Raw genomic sequence first — 21,365 nt, 5'->3', positions numbered from 1 at the left:
GAGCTGTTGTGCAAAACAGTAATTTGTTAGTGGAGGGCAAAAACCTCTAAAAAGTGCTGTTGCTTGCACAGAAAATTACAAAATCCCATGCAAGACTGTAGAAGGCAAAATAAAATGATAACACACAGAGATGACAAGACAATTGATAATTTAGAGTTCTCTAATCTCGTACATCAGATAGAGTGAAGAGCAGCTGTCCAAAGGCTCCTGCCAGTCCTCACTGAGATATTCAAAATTAGCTTGGGCAGTGCCTTAGGAAATCTACTGATTGGTAAAAAGATACCTGCAACAACAGGAAAATAAGTTAAACTACTCCCATCGTTGTTTTCCATCTGCAACATCTGCTGCTGAAGTGACTCTGGGCCTATTGCATGTCAGTGGGTTTTACACCATGGAACTTAGATGTATTTAGTTTCAAAAATAATTACTTGCATGTGGCTTTTGTCCTTGATGTTAACAGCAACTAGGGCTGTGATCAAAAGGATGGTGAGGTAGAATTCTGAATGGGTCCAGTAACAATGCCAGCCCTGCGTGTCTGAGCTCTGGGTGAGCTGGGCTCATACAGGGAGAACACGTCTGAGAGGTTTCTAGGAAGCTGGGAGCTTCATGAGGTACAGAAACATCTTGGAAATTATCATCTGGATCAGACTATACTCCCTCATCCTGGTGCTTGATGTTCATTCTTTTTAAACAGAATGAGGCTGTAAGTGTTGCACAGAACTTTTGCAAGAAGCTTTTCTTTGTCTTCAGAGTGCTGATGTCTCTTTGGAGAATGGTCTTAAAGGCCTGTAGATTATTTGAAATACATTTTAAAAGATTTTAGATCTGTTATTAAAATTTCAAATCATTGACTCATTTTTAAAATCTAGTGAGCTGGTTATTATTAGTGCTGATTTATTATTTATCCTCTTCATTACATTCCCCTTCTGTCTAGATTGAGCAATTTGTTACACCTTTGAGAACTGCACAACAACAAATATCAAAATATCTCCCTAATTTTCTTTTGTTTTGAAATAATGCTGCAATATTCAGAAAGGAGGGTGTGTTGACAGACTGCTCCTACTCAAGCAGTTACTACAAAGCTGTTTTCACTTAAATATTTGTATTATCATGATATTAATTTCTAACATTTTTGAATGTTATTACATAACATTACATATTACATATTTAATTAAAAAGAATTCAGAAGAAAAGAACTGAAAACACCCACCATTTTTTGTGTATTTGACTCCAAAACAGAACAGAAAAGAGTATTTTACTTCATGGCACAGGAAATTATGTAATTTCCTGCCATGTACTCATATCTATGTAAAAAAGGAGTATAAAGTCTCAGATATAACATGGCCCTTAAAAGAGCAAAAAATAAAGCTCTGTGACCTGACCAGTTTTAATCCTTTTAGCATTCATACTGCAGCACTGTGGGAGATGCATCATGGTCGTTTGATTTTAAAAGGGAATTTAGCCACACTTGGTCAGGTCACTTGAAGCGTGAAACACAAACTTCAGTTGCTTGGTTTTCTGGTTGTTTTTTTTTTCTTTTCTTACCTCACCATTTGCTTTCTCAAAACCATTAATCCAGGGATGGCCAGCATTTCCACATAGCAACCAAAAGCATTTCTGAACCTTAATTTTGGCTTTGACATGTGATTCTGTAGGAAATGCCATGCATTTGAAGCTGGCAAAATCAGCTTTGCATCTGAATAACTGGAGACATGGTGACTAAAATTTATTTTATCTATGCAGCATGGCTCTTAGCTTCAGCAGTTCCAGTACAGAATCCAGCATCTTTTGACAAATCATACACATGGAGAAGATTTTTCAAAGGTACAAAAAGTAATTTAGAGTCCATTTTTCATTGAGCAAAACTTGGGGGCTTAGTCCCTTTTCTCTGCTTTGTTTCTAAAATAGAGCAAGGAATATTTTGCCCTGTGACAGCAAAACTAGAGATAATTACTACAATTTGAGCAGAGACATAGATGGCCTGAGAATTAATTTGAAATGCTTGATCATTTTGACCAGATCTGTTGAAAAAACTTGGAGGCAGAGTACAGGAAAACAACATTCTCAAGAAAGTTCAGTTTCTGCAAATCTGATGGAAGGAATATGAAAATCCTTATGTGAAGTAGACTTGGAAAATTGGCTCTTAAAACTGTTTAAAGGCTCCACTGTTTGATTTGTTTTCAGTCCCTTGTGGTAGGAAAGCTTACCTCTGGTCTTCACCATGTTCCCAGGCTGGTAAACTATTGAACACTTGCTGTCCTAAATGAGAAAATGCTGTGATTCATAATAGGACATAAAAATATACTGTTGCTTGGGCTGCCTTGAAACTGGTCTAGAAACCACAGCAATAATAGAACACAATGGTCTTGTTTCCTAAGTGGATGGGAACTAGTTCCTTAACACAATTTCATGTCCACTGAGAAATGCTCTCACTATGACAATTTGAATAATAACTTCAAGCTCTTACATTGATGTATGAAACTCTTCTAATCTTCACAGGAACGATGGTGCAAAGGAATTACAGTCACCCTAGCTCACTGTTGCCCAGAGCTGTTGGCAATTTGGGGCCTTAAACCTCAGGTCTGCTCATGCCAGGGCTCTGCATGCAGCACCTGCTCTCTTAGCTGTGCCTGTACAGCCCCAGGAACTGACCCAGACAGGGTGGAAAAGAAAAGGTGCACCGCATTGTGAAGGCAGGAATAATTTGCCTAGGTGCTCCCTTGTAACACTGATCCTTTCTTCCACCCTGGAGTTCATCTCGTTCCAGAAACCATGCCATTTTACAGGACCTGCTCTAAACTTCTCCCAGATTAATTCTGACCACTCACTCTATCATTATCTGATATATAACATGAATACATAAACATCTACTTCAGCGAATCTAAATATAAACATCTGCTTTACTGAAACTGTACATAGTATCAGTAGGAAAGGAGAGCTGAAAACATTTGGGCTCTCTTCCCAGTTCTGTCCCTGAGTCAGGACTATGACCTTGAGCAAATTGCCTTGGCCAAAATTTTCAAGTCCATATTTAGACACCAAAATAAATATGCTGATTTTCAAAGGCACCAGCCAAGCACAGCTTCTATCAACATAACTCTAATCACCAATAGACTCTAACGATTACTGTACTTGAAGTATCTCAGTAAAACAAGCCGTGTCCCTCCTGCCATCTGTTACAAGGAAGAAAGTTCTCCATTGATCCATAGATCACCTGTGGGTCTAAGTTTCTCAGCTTGCAGTGACTACATTACTTTCCCTTTTTACACAGATTAGGTCACACTCCCACCCACGAGGCAATGTCAAAATTCCAAGTCCAGCTGGGAGAGATGTGAGGAAATACCTTTATATCCTTTGTATATATTCGAAAGGAGAAAGATGAAGCAGAAAGAAAACAAAGTGATTTAGAGAGAGTGAAAGAATCACAGTAAGGAGATATGAGAAAGGATGACTGGGGGAAGAAATAAAATACTACAGAAAGAGGAAGGAAAGCGTGGACAGGGAGGGACAAGAATGGGAAAATCAGAAAGTATGGTGATAATATGTCCTACAGGTAATCCCACACTAAGGAATGGACAGATTTAGACAACCTTGCTTCCCTGAAGTGCAGGTGCCAGAAAGCACACAACAAAGACCCATGTGCCTGTGGTGTGCCTCAAGCAGCAGCCATGCACTTGGAACTGGCTGGATGCTGCTGCTCCCCAGCATTTCCAGTCACACTCTGCTAAAGTCATGCTCCCTCAGTTCCGGAGTTTCCTTGCTGGAAACGGCCCCACTGCCCTTGGTTGTGGCTGGAAAAGGCCTCAGTGCCCTTGGTCATGGCTGTTTGCCATGGCCACAGCCTTTCACATCTTCCTGCTTAAGCCACTTTGCATCCTGACACCAAGTCACCCCAGCCACTTGCCCCTTGCATCCCTGGCACCTGACCCCCTGCTTGGGCTCACCAGGATCATCCTGCTGTCATTAGTGGCCCCCTGTGCTCACCCGCTCTGTCTGCAAAGGAGCCAAGTCGCTGCTGCTGTGGAAATTGTAACTCAGACCTTGCCAGCTCTTTGAAATCCTCACAGTTCGGACACTGAATTCTTTTCATCTGTAAATCCAGAAGCTGGAAGGGGGAATTCCTACCCAACAGGAAAAAAAGAAAAAGAAAAAAAAAGAGACTGCTCATTATAAAAGTCCATTAAAAAACTATTTAATCTATATATTTATAAATGATCAAGCAGGATGTTTGATGATAAAATTTTAAGGGAAATCAAGCCAGGAAATCAGGAAGTGTTATTACCAAGGCCTTGGAACAGGGTTCTTATGTTTAAAAGCTGGAAATCTCACTGGACTCTCTGCAGATAGAGCATGGATACAGCAGATCAACCATGAGCAGTTTCTTCAAAGCTGTCAAATTGAGTAACGTTTGGGAAGAAAAAACATAAAAAGGGAAAAACTAGTGTTCCTCTTATGATCTATCTGGATTAAACCTAGGATTTCAGAGCTTGCTTCACAAAAATTTACTCTCAATCCAAGGCTGCAGCAAACCCAGCTGAACTGACCCACCAATGGTTTAGATTGCAAGATCTCCCAGAGCGTTCCGTGGCTCCTGCACAACCAACCACTCATCTTTGTGCTCCAGGGAAAGCAGAACCTGAGGAAAGGATGTTAAATTCTGTCCAGGGCTCACCTCAGTACTGTAGCAACAGGAGTCACTGTGTGCAGTGAGTTCACCTGTGGAGCACAGAGCCTCTCGAGGACACTGGAGTTGTTCAGTAAAATTAATCTGTATTGTACCCGGGAAGGGAGAAACTTCACAAGCCCTGAGTGGTTTGATATTTCATACTGGCAACAAGCACACCCGGTGCCTGATAAATCCAATGGCTCATGTGGCCAGGTGCTCTCCTCCTCAGTGGGACAAACCAGATTGTGCCAGATGGTTTCTCCATCTCCCTCTCTCTCTCAGGGAGCTGCCTTAATTACAGTTAGTGCTGTGCCACCTATGCATTAAGTCCCTTCAGCTTCTATACACACGGGGTTAAAGCATGGATAAGCATTAAGATAATGTGTACATCCAGGAAACAATGAAGTCACTCACGTTTCAGGCCACCTTGCCCTAGTTTTGTACCAAAGTGTGTCACACCAACAGCAGTTGCATTGTGACAAGCTAGCAATAAACCTAACAATCCTATGTATCAGCAAGGGATTCTCCACACCTGCTACTACTCAAAAAAAACCCCAAGGTTTAAAACCTCACCCTGCCCAGAGGTGAGTGATGAGAAACCTCATGCATTCACCACTTCATAAATCAAGTTTATGCAAAGTATGTTGCAATAAGCATACTTTTTCCTCTCATACTTTTCCGCATTGCTATTTTAGATTGCAGTTTCCTGTGTGCTTTAATAAAATTCCAGTTTTCATCCAAGTATAACTTGATGAAGATGACAAGAAAAATGAATCATGCTCGAACATCAATACCAATGCTACATTGACTATTTCCTATCTGACACAAGAAGCAAAAGGAAAGAAAAGCAAATTTCTATCATATATAGCTAGATATATTTGGTTAAATACGTTGAATTGACCAGTGTTGTATTGATTTGGTTAAATCTGTTGTATTCATTAATAAAAGTACATTCCAACTTTAATGCAAGGCTATTGAAAGCCAGCATTTTAGTTCCTTACTAGTCTACAAATGAGAAGCACCATGACAAAAACAATTTTGTAAAAGAGAGAGAAAAGAAAGGTAAATTGTCAATTTAAATCAAGACTTGCTGCTTGCTGACTGGTACTATGACATTTAAATCTATGTACCTGTCCAGGTTTTTCTATTTGTTTGTTTATATTATAAACATTTCAATGCTCAGACCTTTCAAAGGAAAGTCCCATAATGCCCCCACTGCATCCTGTGGCATACTGAGGCTCGTAAACAGATTGGCAGATGAAGGCAAAGATTAAAAGATAGCAAAGGGCTGCCAGGCTGGGAGCCTGAATTAAATCCATTAAGGTGTATTTGAATAGGCAGATAAGTAAGGAAGAGCAAGCTGGGCTGATGAGTTTCTTCACAGAGAAGAAACTATGGTGAGAGTTGCCACGCTTGGCAAAGCTCAGGCCACCTGCTACTCACCTCCAGAGACTATTGAAGTCCTGTTGGGAGTTCACCCATCAAGGGACATCCTGCTGTGATAAATCAAACTAAAGTGACAAGGGAGTTCTTCAGCCATAAGGTCATTTAATAAAGTCAGGGAAGAGTCACACGTGGAAGTGTAAATACCCCGCACACTTGTTCAACCTGGTGCTAAAGAGCTGTTGAAGTGGATATGGAGGATACAAAATAAAAGAAAGATGGAAGGATTTCAGAGTCTATTGACCTGCTCCCTAGGTCCTGAGGGTGGTTTTCCATCTGCTGTAGCAACATAATTAAACGTTTGTGAACTAATGACAGTATGTGGCTTTTGTCACCAAAAGAACAGACAGTGGTAAACAAAACCCTATTTACAAGACGTAGGGAGGAGAGAAATGTGACTCTGCTGTTGAAATTAGAGATAAACAAAATCACACCACTTAGCTAAAGAGCCTGTCTAGACAGAGGAAGAACAAAAACAAACGACAAAAGCTTGATGTTATTCTTGTGAGAGAGCGAGAGAGGGAAAAATTATTTTGCAGCTAGGCAAAAGTCATCACACTAAAGAATGTCAAGACTACAATGTTGAGATCACTGAGTATTACCTATTTTACACTACAGAGTAAGATAATCTAACCAGAGAGATCTAAGGCCTTCTTAATTTTGAAATACCTGGCAAGAATCAAGAGTACAAACAGCTTAGGAAATCAGTAAGAAAACCAACAGATTTCCATCCTAGAAGTGCAAGAGCTGCAAGCATACATCGAGACTTCACCTATATGGTAGATCCACTCTGCTACGAATACATCAGTAAAACTTAATTTAAAAGAACATGATTATAATCATTCCACTGTAAAATCCTGTTTTGAAATAAGTTGTCCACAGGAAGAGTTGTGCCAGAAAAGGCAGGATGGAACAATAACTCTACAACACTCATGCCAAACAACTTTCCCACCAACACGGCCCTAGAGAGGAGAGAGTGTGTTTAAAGGTAAAACAACTAACATCCTTCAACAACAGTGGGATTTCTTTCTTCCAGCAGTGAATCTGAACCACTATGAGCTGAGAACTTTTATGTAATTTCCTAACTAGCATAATTGTTACAGCCAATTTAAAATCACAGATTATCTACAATGCATTTGCTAGGTAAATGATGAAATTCTGCCTTGAAATGTCTCTCAGTGACTGCAGATAACCAGGACTTTTCCCTTTTTGTGGGATGAAGTGGGAGAAGGCAGATAGCACATGTACAGCCAGATGCTGCTCTACACTGAACAGGCACTCCTGAAAAGTGAAACAAGGATTTGGCAGAGCAAAACAATTGTGGATGAATAAAATGGCAGGGAGCAAGATAGGATGTGTGCAGGGCCCTAAGTAATCCATGGAGTCTGAGTACACGGGAATACAAGGAGTTAAAGGTGGAGAGGCAGGGTCAGGACTGTCAAATGGAGCAGATAGAGGCTCCATGGCAGCTGGGACATTAATTCCTTTTAAACATAAAGTCAGCAGATAGCTGAGGTTTTGATCAATGTAACATCAGACTGAACCTTGCAATGCCCTAAATATTTTTGGTTGGTTTTAGACTGGGTTGCTGTTCTAAGACATCACTCCTGCTTCATCCATAAGACTGCAGGTAGGGGTGCAAACCTTTGAAGGCAAGTGGTCCCTGGTTCCCTCTGAACAGTTACATTTCCATCATTACCGTAATCTTCTTCTTCCTCATATGCCTGCTGCTCATTGAGGTCAGTCCTGCCAGTCAGGGGCATGGGATGAAGGCACAGGAAGATGAGGATGGCTGGCAGTGCTGCATATCAAACAGCTGTGGAGGGAACACTAAGATAAAAGGTAGAGAAGAGGTGGACAGCAGGCACCTGCTGTACAGTGTTTCTGGCCTGTTGTCTGGAAGCAGTGAACCCCCTAAAGGATAGTCCTTTGGATAATGTCCTTATGGATATCTGGGAATTGGTCTTATCCCAGATCTGTCATACATTCATTAGATTAAACTCCCTAGGTCTTGGGGTTTTTTTTCCAATTCACAACATATGAGTAGATGTATGGAAACAAGGGGCTATGCATATTTCATGGAACATTCATGCTACTACCATTAATTTATTTCAGAGCTATCTGTCAGAAGAGGTTTGGCCAGCAGGTCAATGAAGGTGATTCTCCCCCTCTACTGTGCCAGAGTGCTGAGTCTGGCTCTGGGGCCCCCAGCACAAGGAAGATGTGGACCTGTTGGAGTAAGTCCAGAGGACACCTCTTCTGCAAACACAGGCTGGGAGAGCTGGGATTGTTCAGCCTGGAGAAGAGAGAAGCTCCTGGGAGACCTTAGAGCAGCTTCCAGCACCTGAAGGGGGCTACAGGAGAGCTGGAGAAAGACTTTTTACACAGCATAGAGGGACTTTTACAAGGATATGTAGTGATAGGACAAGGGGGAACGGATTCAAATTGAAAGAGGGTAGGTTTAGATTAGCTAGTAGGAAGAAATTCTTCACTCTCAGGGTGGTGAGGCACTGGCAGAGGCTGCCCAGGGGAGCTGTGGCTGCCCCACTCCTGGAAGTGTTCAAGACCAGGCTGGATGGAGCTCTGAGGAACCTGTTCTCATGGAAGGTGTCCCTGCCTATGGTGGGGGGTTGGAAATGGATGATATTTCAGTCCCTTCTAAGCCACTCTATTCCATGACTCTATGATCTCAATGTATGGCCCGCTCCACTTCCCCCTGTGCGCTTGCCTACTTCACCAGACCTGGGAATTGTGATATCTCTGTGGAAATCATATCTCACATTTCTTAGGGATCGTGGTTTGTGGTTTTTTTTTGATTGGTTGGTTGGTTTTTTTTTTTTTTCCCTGTGCTATAAAATGCTCTGTTCAGTTCTGGTTTTAGACACCGGTAGGCGCTCTATGGTCTGCCCGGAGCCTTCTTCTCCAGGCTCGACAGCAGCAGCAGCTTTCCCTCGGTTATTTGAGGGACCATTTCCTGAGGGAGGCGCGGGGGTGGCGCTGTCCCGGCGGGGGTGGCCCTGTCCCGGCCGTCCTGGCCCTGTCCCGGCCGGAGTGGCCCTGTCCCGGCCGGAGTGGCCCTGTCCCGGCCGGAGTGGCCCTGTCCCGGCGGTCTCGGCCCTGTCCCGGCGGTCCCGGCCCTGTCCCGGCGGTCTCGGCCCTGTCCCGGCGGTCCCAGCCCTGTCCCGGCCGGAGCTCCCTGCGCGGCGGGGAGCGGGGAGCGCGCTCCGGGGGCGGGGGAGCGCTGACCGCGGGCCGCGCGCGCATGCGCAGAGCCGGGGACTTGTTGCCGGCGCTCGTAACTCCGGGGCCGGGAGCGCCCGTGAGGTGACGGGGCGGCAGGGAAGGGAAGAGCAGAGAAGGGAAGGGAGGGGCAGAGAAGGGAAGGGAGGGGTAGCAGAGGCCGCCCCGGAGCAGGTAAGGGAGGGCGGGAGTGGCGCCGCGAGGGGCTGAGGGGAGGGGAGCGGGCGAGGCGAGCGCTCCTCAGCGGGACCCCCGCGGCGGGGTCGGGGCGGGCAGCGCCGGGAGCGGCGGCGCCTCCCCGCGGGGAGCGGGGCCAGCCCCCCGTGCTGTGCTCCGAGGGACTCGCTCCTTGAGCCAGGGGCGAGCCTGGCGCTTTCCAATGTGCTCCTGGGGAAGCTGCCCCGCCCGCCGCGGCCCCACGTCCCGGCCGGTTCCACCCGAGAGCCGGCTCCCGTTTCTGGAGCCCCTGGGTGCCGGTGCTCCCTGGGTTCCTGCGGCGCAGCCTCTCCCGTGGGAGGTCTTCCCCTGCCCTCTATCTTCCTGGCAGCTGGCTTGTTTAAAAAGAGCAGCTTTCGAGAATTGGAAGTAGTGCCTGATAAACTCCAGTGTGGTGCTGAGAGAGTTTAGCGTGCAGGCTTGTGCTGAAGATGCCCGAAGGCTCTTCAAAAATGCCTTTTTTCCCCGTCAGCACTAAATTTTAGTCCGTAGAAAGCAAGGATAGAGTCACGGCACAACTTTCGTGGGCCCGGTAGGGGTTTTTATCCTTTTTTTTTTTTTTTTTCTGTGATGAAACATGTCAGCTGAGGCAAAATTTCTTCCTCACCATGTCACGCTGTCCAACATTTAGAAAATCCTGTTTTGGGAGGAGTATTCTCCGTGCTGTTTTCCCTCAGTTTAAAAGGACAATATATCTTTATTCGTATTTGTTTGTTTGTTTCATTTTCAGCATCCCGAATAGTGCTGTCGTCAGAGACATGTGCATTCCTCTTAGAGGCACGACAAGAAAAAAGTAGTGTCCCTGGACCTGTGTGATGAGGACCAACAATACTTGCTTTTGAACCATTGAGGTTTTTTTTCTGGGAGTGGTTTCTTTTACGAATTTGTCAGTCAGAAGTGTGTTCTGCATGAAAGTACTTTGGAATCAGCAAGTTCATAAGATCCAAGAAAAGACATGTTTGAAGTGGAAAGCATCAAAATAAATGAGCAATTGCCTACGCTGCTAAAAAGAACTTTTTATCAATAGCCAAATCTTGTGCACTCTTGTATGGTACTACCCTATCTGAACAGGTCAGTTGACTAAAATGAGGCAGATGTCTGTTCTCTGACAAATAGTCTTTGTTTCTTGTTTGTGACATAAGATAATTGCTATGCTGGCCTTTCAGTTGAATTATTTTGAAAAAGAAATTTCACATAATATTCCAATAATAGAAAGGAGCATGTGTATTTGTGTAGTAGTTCTTTTCTGTTGAATTAGAGGTGAATTTGTTAATGATCTCAAGGTTTTGACATTTAAATACAAAGTTCACAAGCTGATGTGTTCACACATGCTCATCAAGTAGGAACAAAATCTTGGAACTGCTGTTGTTGGAATATGTAATGCTCTGTGTGATTCCTAGAATCACAGTCCAGGCTGGAATATGTAGTTTGATGTAATAGATTAAATGATAGAGAAGGTTCTTTTGGGAGGGGTCTTCTGCAGTAGTCCTCAGATCTCTGTAGAGGATGTGGTTCACTAGATATCTGGAATTCTTGTCTGGGCACTGCTGGTAGCTGAACCTGCCAGCTATTGCAAAATATTTCACATGTGAAGGGAAGAGGTTGTCAAAGGCACCTTCTTTTGCAAAGTAATTTTTCTGGTTGCATCTTCCTGCACTTTTTATACTTGTAATATTAGTATATCTCACAAATACCAACGCGGCTTTTCACAAGTTGGTTTCACCTTTTCTTTTTCTTTTCTTTTTCTTTTAAAGGGATAGACAAAATGAACCCTTTCTATTTTCTGGGTTTTGGACATTCTCATCTAGGATTCTTTGGGAACAGGAGTGGACCTTTCAACAGTACAAATGAGACTTACTGCTACAGCACTGCCCAGGGCAGCACGGTGCTCCAAGGAGTAACTTTTGGTGGAATCCCAACTGTCCTGCTGCTTGACGTAACCTTCTTTTTTGTAAGCCCAGTTTTCTGTTTCTTGAATTGAAAGTACTTCTGGGCTTCTCACAAGTTAGATTGTTCAGAATTCTCTTATTTATCAGGTTGGAGTTTGGTTTCTGAGAATGTTCAGAATAAGAAAGGAGTTGAGGGCATCCTGGCAACATCAAAGTGCTTTTCAAGTGTTGATAAATGTTTGCATGCAGATGGGATGGTGGTGTCACTGTATATTGGATGTGTAGATGTAGGGAGAGTACAGTGTTACAGGATCTGCATGCAGGGTCACTGAATTTTGTGGTTGTAGCTGAAATTTTCATGTTTTATTTCAACTGCAAGAACATTTGGGTTTAAGTACTGGGTATATTTTCAGGAAAGGGACACCATTACTAACTCAGTTGTGAAATGACAGATTTTCCATATTGTGTTGCCTTTTGAAAAAAGAAATTTTTAAAAGTTATATTTCCCAAAGCTGTAGATGAGTATGAAATGATGTATGGAAAAGCTCAGTTCTGACAAAAGGTGGAATATGACTAGTTGCTATCTGGTGGCTCCAGAACAGGCTTGAAACTGCACTAAAACTTCTGGTTATTTTTGTAAGCTTGGTCTAGGTGGTCTTCAGCCACCTGAAAGAGAGCTGCAGACCTGCAAATTGGCCTGAGAAGAGGGTCTGTGGTAGTAAAATAGACTAAAAGGGTAACAGTTTCTGAGTTCTAGAAATCTGCTGTGAAGTAACTTAAAATACCTGTGGTCTGATCTGGTCATTCTGTAGGAATGTAGAGGATATTCCTCAAAGTTATATAATGGCATTCTTTGCTGTTGATTTGGTGTATGCTGCCATAAATCATTTTCTGAGGCTGTACAGTTTTTACAGCTCTCTGTGACCAATGGCACAGCATTTAATAAGATTCAGTTGAAGTGTTTGCTTTTCTTTTTAAAGCTGTGGCTTCATTTTAAGATATTGAGTCCGCTTTTGAGTTCCTTGGTGTTGAACTCTGCACTCAAGCAGGGTTAGGTAGAGACCTGGGTGCAGTGCAGAAGGCTCCTCTCTTCTTCAAGTACCAAGGACTGAAAATTATTTATCAACTCATGTATTCTTAGTTCTATGACATTTTTACTGCGTATCCTTTTAGTAACTGTCAGTTGAGGGGTTTCTGATATGTTATTTCTAGGCTGGTTTCCAAAGGAAGTGAGGTTTAGATATTTCATTGTCTTCCCTTTTTTATCTGGCAGTCCTGCCTAAAAACTGTAGAATACTATATCCAATTTCAACCAAAGTTGTGAAGAATCTGGAGAACTTTCCTGCCTGCACCAAGTTTAATGACCAGATGAAGAAGGAAGAGCTAAATTAATCCTCCCTGTTAGAAGGAAGGCTCTCATAAGAATGTTATATTCATTGTGAAATGTGGAAATTAGCTGTGTAATCTTGACACAGAGGTAATCTGGACATGTATCCTGACTGGGCAGTCAGTATTTGATCCCAGTAAGTTACATCACTAACACCACTTTCCAGCCAAACAGGTATGGGATGGAGGAGGAGCCAGTAGATGAGGGTGTATGCTACATATGCACAGAAAACAGGCCTTGTTACTTCATTGCTTTCTATAGAGCCACTAGTTTCTTGAAAAAAAAAAAAAAACCACCAAAAACAAACCAACAACAACAAACAAACAAAAAGAAGGCAATGAATCTATGGAATTATCAGTGATGGAGATTTTTTCTTGTTTTCTTGGTCTTTTTCAAAAAGGGAAAATACAGAGGGCAGTTTAAAAGCACATTGCAGAGATCAGAGAAGTTGGTTTGTAGCATGGCCACCACTGAGTTGGCTGGTATATGATAATTGATTTAGGCGCTAGGACAGCATTTTTTGTCAGTTCTTACACACCTAAGAATGATTATTATGAAAAGGGAAAAAGAAATATTTTAATATCTTCTTTTTTCTTTTCTAGATTTTAATATTACTGTTTTCCATTATAAGAAAGAGATTCTGGGACTATGGTCGTGTTGCTCTGGTGTCAGAAGTGGAAAGGTAAAAATGATGTGTAGTCAGATTGACTTGTTGAAATCATTTGGGAAGTGGGCAGGAAAGTACAGTAAATGAGGCTTATATTAGGTGCATTTGTATCAATTAGATATGTTTGTAATCACATGCACTTGTTTGTTAAAAATGCCCTCGCACTGCTTTGTGTGAAATACATCCCCCTCAGAGAGTTACTCTCCGTGGTTTCAGCCATAAGTCCTGTGTTTCCATTGCCAGGAACTTCATCCTACAGCTGTGAGTTAAGGAAGTGGAGGTAAGGAAATAGGCTGCTTGTCTGCTGACATGCTGCACACTGATGTTTGCAGTGTGCTTCTGTACAGAGGGATATTATCCATTTTGTTTATGTTGGCTCAAGCCCAGTGTATTCCCAGAGCTCTCTGCACAGCCTCTGCAAGAAAATTTCCCCAGGGTTCAAAAATAAAAGTTACTGTTGCAGGTTTCTGAAATCCTTCAGTGATTTTTAGTAATATTTCAAATGAGCTTTTGATTTTGTTTTTTTCTGTAGGATGATGTGTTGGAATGTTTAAAATCTAAGCTGTCTGTCTGCAAAGTGGGGAAACTTTAACAGTGAGCCTCTTCCTGGTGCAATCAAGTTGTAGTAAATTCACAACTGAGCAACAGGAAAGCACTCAAACGCTGGTTTTAGGTGTAATCTATGGACAGCTGTGAAAGATAGGTGATGTAAAATAGAATGGGCAATAACTGAGAAGGCTTTAATCCAGCTGGCTGAGGCAGCAGTCGTGAAGGTGCTCTGGTACTGAGCTGTGGAAGCATGGACAGGCTGGAGCAGTCAGACACCAGGAGTCTGTGTTTTTTGTCCTGCTGGACTGTAAGCTGAGCCTGCTGGCCAAAATTACAGAGACACCTAGGAACACACTCCATTCTAACAAGTGTTCTCCTGTAATTACCATTGCAACATTTCTTTTTAGCAACAAATTGAAAACAGGCACTCTGCTACTTTTGAGGGCTACAGAGTTTCTAAATGTTTCTAGCCTTGCTACAGGACTGTTTGTGTGAGGAGGTGGCTTTGCAGGGATTTAGTTGTGAGGAGAAACTGTAAGCAGTGGCTGTATGATAAAGGAAGAAAGGTAGAGGGAAAAGAAGTGATGTCTTGTAGTGAGGAATATCCAAACAGGAAGCCAGTTTGCAAATCTGATCTTGGCTAGGCTCCCAAACCTGTGTTGCATTCTGTTACATCGCTGTGGTTTTAATATTCTGATAAAATGTTATTTTCTTTCAAGTTCATGTCAGGAGCTCTCTGTGTCCTCTCTGTTCAACACGAGACATACATAGGTTACTGTAATCAGGCATGTGCCACAGGGTGAAAATCACAGCTTTCATAAGTGACAAAGTGTGTTTGTGCCACATCCCTTAGCCAGAATTGTTAAAGTTGAAATATTTGTAGAACTCCATCATCTGCTGTTAAAGAAACTTTAAAAAATTATTTAATGTGTTTTAGTGAATCAAGATATAACCGGTTGTCAACATCATCATCAGTACCTGAAGATCTTGAATATGATAAGGTAAGTATTCTGGAGTTCTGATAATACTTTCTGAATGGAATCTGCTGTAGTTTGCCCTTCCATACAGTCCAATGAACCATCATTAAACTGGAAGTTCATCTCTATGCAAAAATTAATAATGCATTGTTAACTGTGTTTTTACAGAGCCATGCATAATGTTTCCTCACAAACTATTGCCATATCATAAACCCAGTATCTTGTGTCATTGTTTCTAGGTCTAGTTTGTTGGGGTATTTTTAATTTGGAGAGGGACTATATATTTGTGTTTCAAAGTGGGAGGGGAGAGTGAAAAAAAAAAAACTAGTGAATAATTTGTACTGGGATAACAGTTCAAAAAGTTACCTTGTGTCCACATTGCAAATAATACCTAGTTGCTCTTTACAGTACATTGTTTCCTCACAATGTTGAGAAAACTTGATGCAAGTGTGAGGCTAATAATAGTGTTATAGAATCTTAATAATCAAAGTGGTTTGGAGTGGAGGGTAATATATTGGCCAAACTATTAACTGGCTCCCTCCATGGTCTTTCTCTCATGGTACACCTCTAATTTTGTGTTGCAACTTCAGAATGAATCATGCAAGAGTTGTCCAGTGGTGGCATCCTAAGTTTTCAACATTTTATATATACATGCATCAACTTAATATCTAGCCTTGCAATTAATTATTTGTGTGAGGATCAAAAGCATACTAGTGTTTGATCAGGATTGCTCTGCTATTTGTGTATTTTGCTTCATCTTTTTAAAACCCTAAAGCAACTTTATCTGTTGAGTAAGACATATCTATTTAGTTGGATAATGTTCACTCGAAAGAAGAACCCTTTTGAGAAAGAAGGGGTTTTTTGAACAATAGTGGCATGCTCAGTGAGATCTGAATTCTGTATCCAGTTTCACTGGAGGATTTGTAAACCTATATAAGAAGCCTTTTGGTTAATGTAATGACAGCAGTGTTTTTAACAAGCATTTAAAATTATGAACTTGGATTCAAGCAACAAACTACCAGCTTTTTAGCTAAGAGGTTGCCTTAATATGTCTTGAATATGCCTTAATAGAAAGGCTTGTCTTAATTGGATAGATTAGACTCTATTTTTTGTATGTCAGCTCCTAAAAACCCTTTTTTTTTTTTTTTTTTTTTTTTTAATGTATAGGGGTTTTGTTCTTGGATTACAGCTGCTTTTCGGATGCAGTAAGTATTGGAAACAGAAATAATGTGCTGTGATTTGCTTTGATCTTTTTTAATTTAGAAAGGTGATTTTCATTCAAAAATTTTGGAGGTTACTTTCCCCTTCGAGCAGATAGAATGTTAATACAAGCACTGATACAGGTGCCTCTGGCTGGTTGACAAAAGGAAGTGAAAACAGGGTCAACTTACAGGAATACTTTTTCAGGATACAGTTCTCCTGCTAGCAGCCCAGGAACCTCCCAATCTTGAGACAATGTGTGAATCTGAGTGAATCTATAACATTTATATAGATTCAGAGCTAATGATGACACTCTAGGATTTTCCTCTTCAAAGAGTGCCTTGTGGATGTCCCTTGTTTGAAGCCAGTAGGGCTCCAGGCAGGCAGTGGGATTTCCCTGCAAGGGTTTCTGTTGAGAACTGGTGATTTAGTTGAGGCTGAAATTGACTAACTAGGGAAAGTCTATCCCAGTGTTTCCCCGAACCTGAAAGTTACACATGTGATGTGTGTTCTTTATGTCTCTTGGGGCTTAGTAGATAATGACTTTAAAAATCAATTTCTTGGTTACATTGAAATATGACAGGGGTGAGGGTTAAGCCTGTCCTTTTCCATTTTTGCTAGTTTATTTCCTTCCTTTTCCAAGTTCTCCTATTCTAATAATCTAATCTGCTGACAGTGGAGAGATGGCGAGAGTCCATTCCAAAGCTTTATATCTCCTGTTACCTGTCATAAGAGTGAGGTAATTCAATACCTCATAACAGTGAGTTCTGTTGTAATTTGCCTCACAGGGAGCCTTTATGGAGATGAGCGAATACTATCGCTGATCTTAAATTTAGTGAGCTAGGCTTGTGACTGGCATAAAGCAGGAGGTCACAGCAAAAGACTTTGTCTTTTTCTAGTCTGAAAGGATTTAGATTAATATTTTCTGTTCAGATTATTGTTTCAATCTTAAGTTCCCTAGTGTTAAATTTTGTATGGCAGTATTGCACAAGAAAAATACACGTTTGTAACCTGAATTTCCATGTGAAAGAACACAACCATTGTGAAATCCAATAGGGATTGGTGGGAATGGAGATGTCACTGAGTAGACTGCACATTTAATGTGTGCTCATAAACCACTCCCAAGAAGACTAAGCAAGCTGACCATTTACTTTTTGTATCTGATGCAGTGATGATGAGATTCATGAGAGGTGTGGTGAAGATGCCATCCATTACCTCGCCTTCCAGCGTCACATCATCTGCCTGCTGATTGCCATCAGCATTTTGTCCGTGTGTGTGATACTGCCTGTCAATCTCTCGGGTGATCTGCTCGGTAAGAAATAATTTTTTTTGTGTTCTTAGAACAGTTCTTTATTTTATATAATAGTAAAAACTCTTTAGTTTGGTTTTTAATTTTATTTTGGTAAAATTTATAGGGTGGTGCTTTCACCACTGTAGTGGGTTGACTCTGGCTGGATGCCATCTTCACAAAGTGCTGCACCATAAGTCACTCTTCTACAGGGTGCAGTCCTTCATGCACAGTGTGGGTCTCCCACAGGGTCACACATCCCTCCAGGAAACCTGCTCCAGCATGGGCTCCTCTCTCCATGGGTCCACAGGTCTCTGCCAGGACCCTCCTCCAGCACAGGCTTCCCACAGGATTACAACCTCTTCTCAGGCATCCACCATCTCCAGTTTGGGTCTTCTCCATGGGCTGCAGGTGGATCTCTGCATCCTTATGGCTCTCCACCATGGGCTGCAGGGGATCCTCAGCTCTAGTGCCTGAAGCACCTCCTGCCCTCCTCATGCCCTGATCTTGGTGTCTGCAGAGTTGTTCCTCTCACATATTCTCACTCTGCTCTTCTCTGTCTGCAGTTAGATCTGCACAATAACTTTTTTCTCTTTCTGAAGTATATGAAATATGTAGTGATATGCAATCACTATCTTTCCTAATTGGCTTGGCCTTGGCCAGCAGTGGGTCTGTCCTGGAGCTGGCTGGAATTGGCTGTCATGGACTTGGGGGAAGTTTCTGGCAGCTTCTCGCAGAATCCAGCCCTGTAGCCTAAACCTGGCCACACAAAGCCAACACATCCCCTCAGTCTGAAGTGAAATTTGTGTGATCTCTAAACAGTTGTCAGAAACAAGATTGCAGACATAGATGACACAACTTAAAAGGCTCAGGGCAGGATTAACTTTACCCATGCTCTCTTAACTGGTATTGATCATTATGGTTTTTATGGGTGGTGATTGTCAATGGAAAACATCTTCACAGCTGAGAAATCTTTTTCTAGTATCCAGTACGAACCTCTTTTGCTTCAATAAATTTAAAATCATTTTTTTTTTATCTGTCACTAGAGATAATTATTCTTTTCCTCTTTACAAAATCCTTGTAGCTGCTTGAGAATTATAAACATTTTTAATCTGCTTTTTCCTCTTTCTCGTAAACAAACCAGTTAATTTGATCTTTAATGAGAAATGTTTTCCATTTGGCTGATCATAAAATCATCAGCTATGCCTTGAATTTTTGTTTTAATCCAGTTCACTGTCTCCCATTGTTCTTTTATGTCTTGATTTGTGTCTCAAAATTGGACAAATCTTGCAGAGACTTTGTCAATGCTAACTAGATAAAGTTCATTTCATGTTTCTTGCAGTGTAGCTCTGATTATGTCTTCCAGTGTGGCACCTACAAATAAAATAATCATGTCCTCTAGTCTGCCATTCAGTTTGCTGGTGGGAAATCTGAGTTTTTGAGTGAGATCTCAGTTAAACCCTGTTTAGACATTCTTCCATTTTTGATTATGAGCCCTTACAATCCCGTTTCATACCTGGCTTTGTATCAGTCTCATCAAGATCATGTTTAAAGTGCTGTTCGAGGTTTTTAAGAACCTTGTGACATAGCTCATGTCTATAATAGGATACATTGTACCTTTTCCTTTTTGTATTGTTTCCCTGTGGAACTTCCCTCTCTGACCTCCCTTTTGTGAGTTCTTTCTTTGCAAGTCTCTGTATTAATATCAGCTTTTCATTAAAGCAGGAGAATGTAGCTTCTGTTTTTCTGCATTTACCTTTGTGAACCTAGGAAATACAGCAGAAACTGAAGCTTTAGTGTTCTCTGCCCTTCTTCCTCCTTTTCCACTGTAAGCTGATTTTATGCACTCGCAGTTCTTTCAGTTGTGATGACGTAACTTGCAATGTGGTTTAACAGTCTGGGCTAGGAGGATTGTTTAGCTTTCTAGATACACTTAACTCCTTTTCCATTGTGATCATTTACTCCATTTTCCCTCACTTGCATTATTATTTTTTAAAATACTTGACAGTCTAGAGAAATAACATCATGTAAACCCATTTTTGACCTTACCAAGGTTATCAGCACTGCTTTGTCAACACTGAATTAATGCAGCTTAAAAGCATGAGATAAGAAATCAGTTAAGATGAAAGAAAAATGTGAAGGAAATATGTTTAATCTCTAAGCAATATTGTTAATGGACATGAAGGGAGAGAACTGCTTCAAAGACCTAGTGTTTAGATTTTTGGAACACTATTGTTTTTCTTCATGACTTGAAAGTGGTATAATCTAAAGGGTGTTTTTTCCAACTTTAAAATGCAGGATGGAGTAAATCAGCATTGATTATGATTCTAAATCTTTTTTATCAATGAACTTGCTCAGCATTAAAAAGAAATATGTCAACTTCTGTAAAAAATAGAGTAAAAGCTGATTTTCTGACAGTAAGTGTTGTGCCAGTTAATTTTCCTACTTGTTCTCCCCCTTCCTAGATAAAGATCCCTATAGTTTTGGAAGAACAACTATAGTAAACTTACAGACTAGGTAAGTAAGTCTTGCAGAGTCCCTCTGTGCTGGTGTCTGTTTCCTGCCATGGTCTCTAAACACAAGAATTGATATTTGCAGCATGGCTCATGGGGTTGGAATAACTTAATCCCTGTCCGTTGTCTGAAACTGGGATGTGTTATGCTTCAGGCTGTGCACTTATAGTGCTGATAAGAAATTTTGAGACTGGGCTTCTACTCTCTCAGCTTTCACTTCTTACACAACGTGTTTCTCTTGGCTAATGACTGCACACCCAGTGACATTTTTTCAGGAATTTCTCCATTAAAGGAAACCATGCTTATGAAGGAAGGTAAAGCTGATAGCTTTACTAGAATGTGTAGCTGGGATGATTTAAATTCCCTTACATTAGATTTGTGTGTGCATATCTCTCTCATGTGAGATTACAATTAAAATGACTTCTATGTGTTTTAAAAAGTCTGTAAAGTAGTTGAAGTACAATGTTGCACAAATCTTCTGATTTATTCTAGATCAATCCACATCCATTCCTGGCACTATGTGCAGTAGAATTTCTGTTTTGCTTAACCATGCTATGAAACCAAGTAACTAATGGGAATTTTTTTTACTTTGTTGGATTTTTTTATCTGTAAAATATGTTCCTGTATTTTAGTTTAATTGCAATTATTAATGCTCTTCACAAAACTGAGGAGCTGTTCTCAGAACAGAATTTCTGTAAGCTTTGAAGGAGCTATCAGAAAAGTAGAATTCACTCCCTATATGAAGCTGTTTTCCATCTGAGTAAGGATTACATTCAAGGAGAGTTCAATTATGCACTCAGCACAGTAAATAATAAAGTAAAAACCAAACATTTTGGCAAATAGTATCATATGTGCTATAGGTCATCTGAATGAGAAAGTGAAAGCCAAACACTGCCTAAATATGTCCATGTCATAGAGTATATGTTTCCTTTTTAGCTCCATGACCCATAGAATTTTATAAAAAGCGAATAAATCTGTTGGCTGTCCAAGGCAGCTGCATAGGAGTGACTGACTACCAGTAACTGCCTTTTTTTTTTTCTTGTTTTGTGTTCAGTGAGAGGTTTTGATCTGATTATCATCTTGATAGCTGCTTGCATCAGTTGGACAATTCATTCTTTCTGTTTCTCATATTCCCAATGTTTTGTCTGACAGCAATAATCTTCTTTGGCTGCACACAGTTTTTGCTGTTGTTTACCTGATTCTGACTGTTGTCTTCATGAGACATCACATGAAGTATGTCACATATAAAGAAGAAAACATAGTAAGTGTCTGTATTGGAGTGAAAAAAAATGTATTTGCCAATGGATAGCACTAAAAAAGCACCGTCTGC

The 21,365-nt window shown here is 41.2% G+C and overlaps 1 protein-coding gene across 3 annotated transcripts in view; it reads left to right on the top strand.

Moving 5' to 3' along the window:
• The first annotated feature begins 9,397 nt into the window (after positions 1-9,397).
• The window catches only part of TMEM63A (transmembrane protein 63A), a 30,383-nt gene continuing 18,415 nt past the window's right edge, over positions 9,398-21,365 (top strand). Inside the window, exons 1-9 of one of the 3 annotated variants that reach the window (XM_066316290.1) lie at positions 9,398-9,433; positions 10,296-10,636; positions 11,320-11,516; positions 13,444-13,523; positions 14,995-15,058; positions 16,202-16,239; positions 17,404-17,546; positions 19,988-20,039; positions 21,188-21,296. In XM_066316290.1, coding sequence (XP_066172387.1) covers positions 11,331-11,516; positions 13,444-13,523; positions 14,995-15,058; positions 16,202-16,239; positions 17,404-17,546; positions 19,988-20,039; positions 21,188-21,296 — 672 coding nt within the window. In that variant the 5' untranslated portion in view covers positions 9,398-9,433; positions 10,296-10,636; positions 11,320-11,330. Of the gene's footprint in view, positions 9,434-9,845; positions 10,098-10,295; positions 10,637-11,319; positions 11,517-13,443; positions 13,524-14,994; positions 15,059-16,201; positions 16,240-17,403; positions 17,547-19,987; positions 20,040-21,187; positions 21,297-21,365 lie in introns of those variants that run through there. The other 2 variants (XM_066316291.1, XM_066316292.1) reach the window with 2 other exon arrangements.

The sequence above is a fragment of the Sylvia atricapilla genome, chromosome 3 (genome assembly GCF_009819655.1).
Source record: "Sylvia atricapilla isolate bSylAtr1 chromosome 3, bSylAtr1.pri, whole genome shotgun sequence".
In the NCBI taxonomy this organism is placed as follows: Eukaryota; Metazoa; Chordata; class Aves; order Passeriformes; family Sylviidae; genus Sylvia; species Sylvia atricapilla.
The sequence above is the reverse complement of the archived record's forward strand: the minus strand, read 5'-3'. Positions and strand labels throughout refer to the sequence as shown.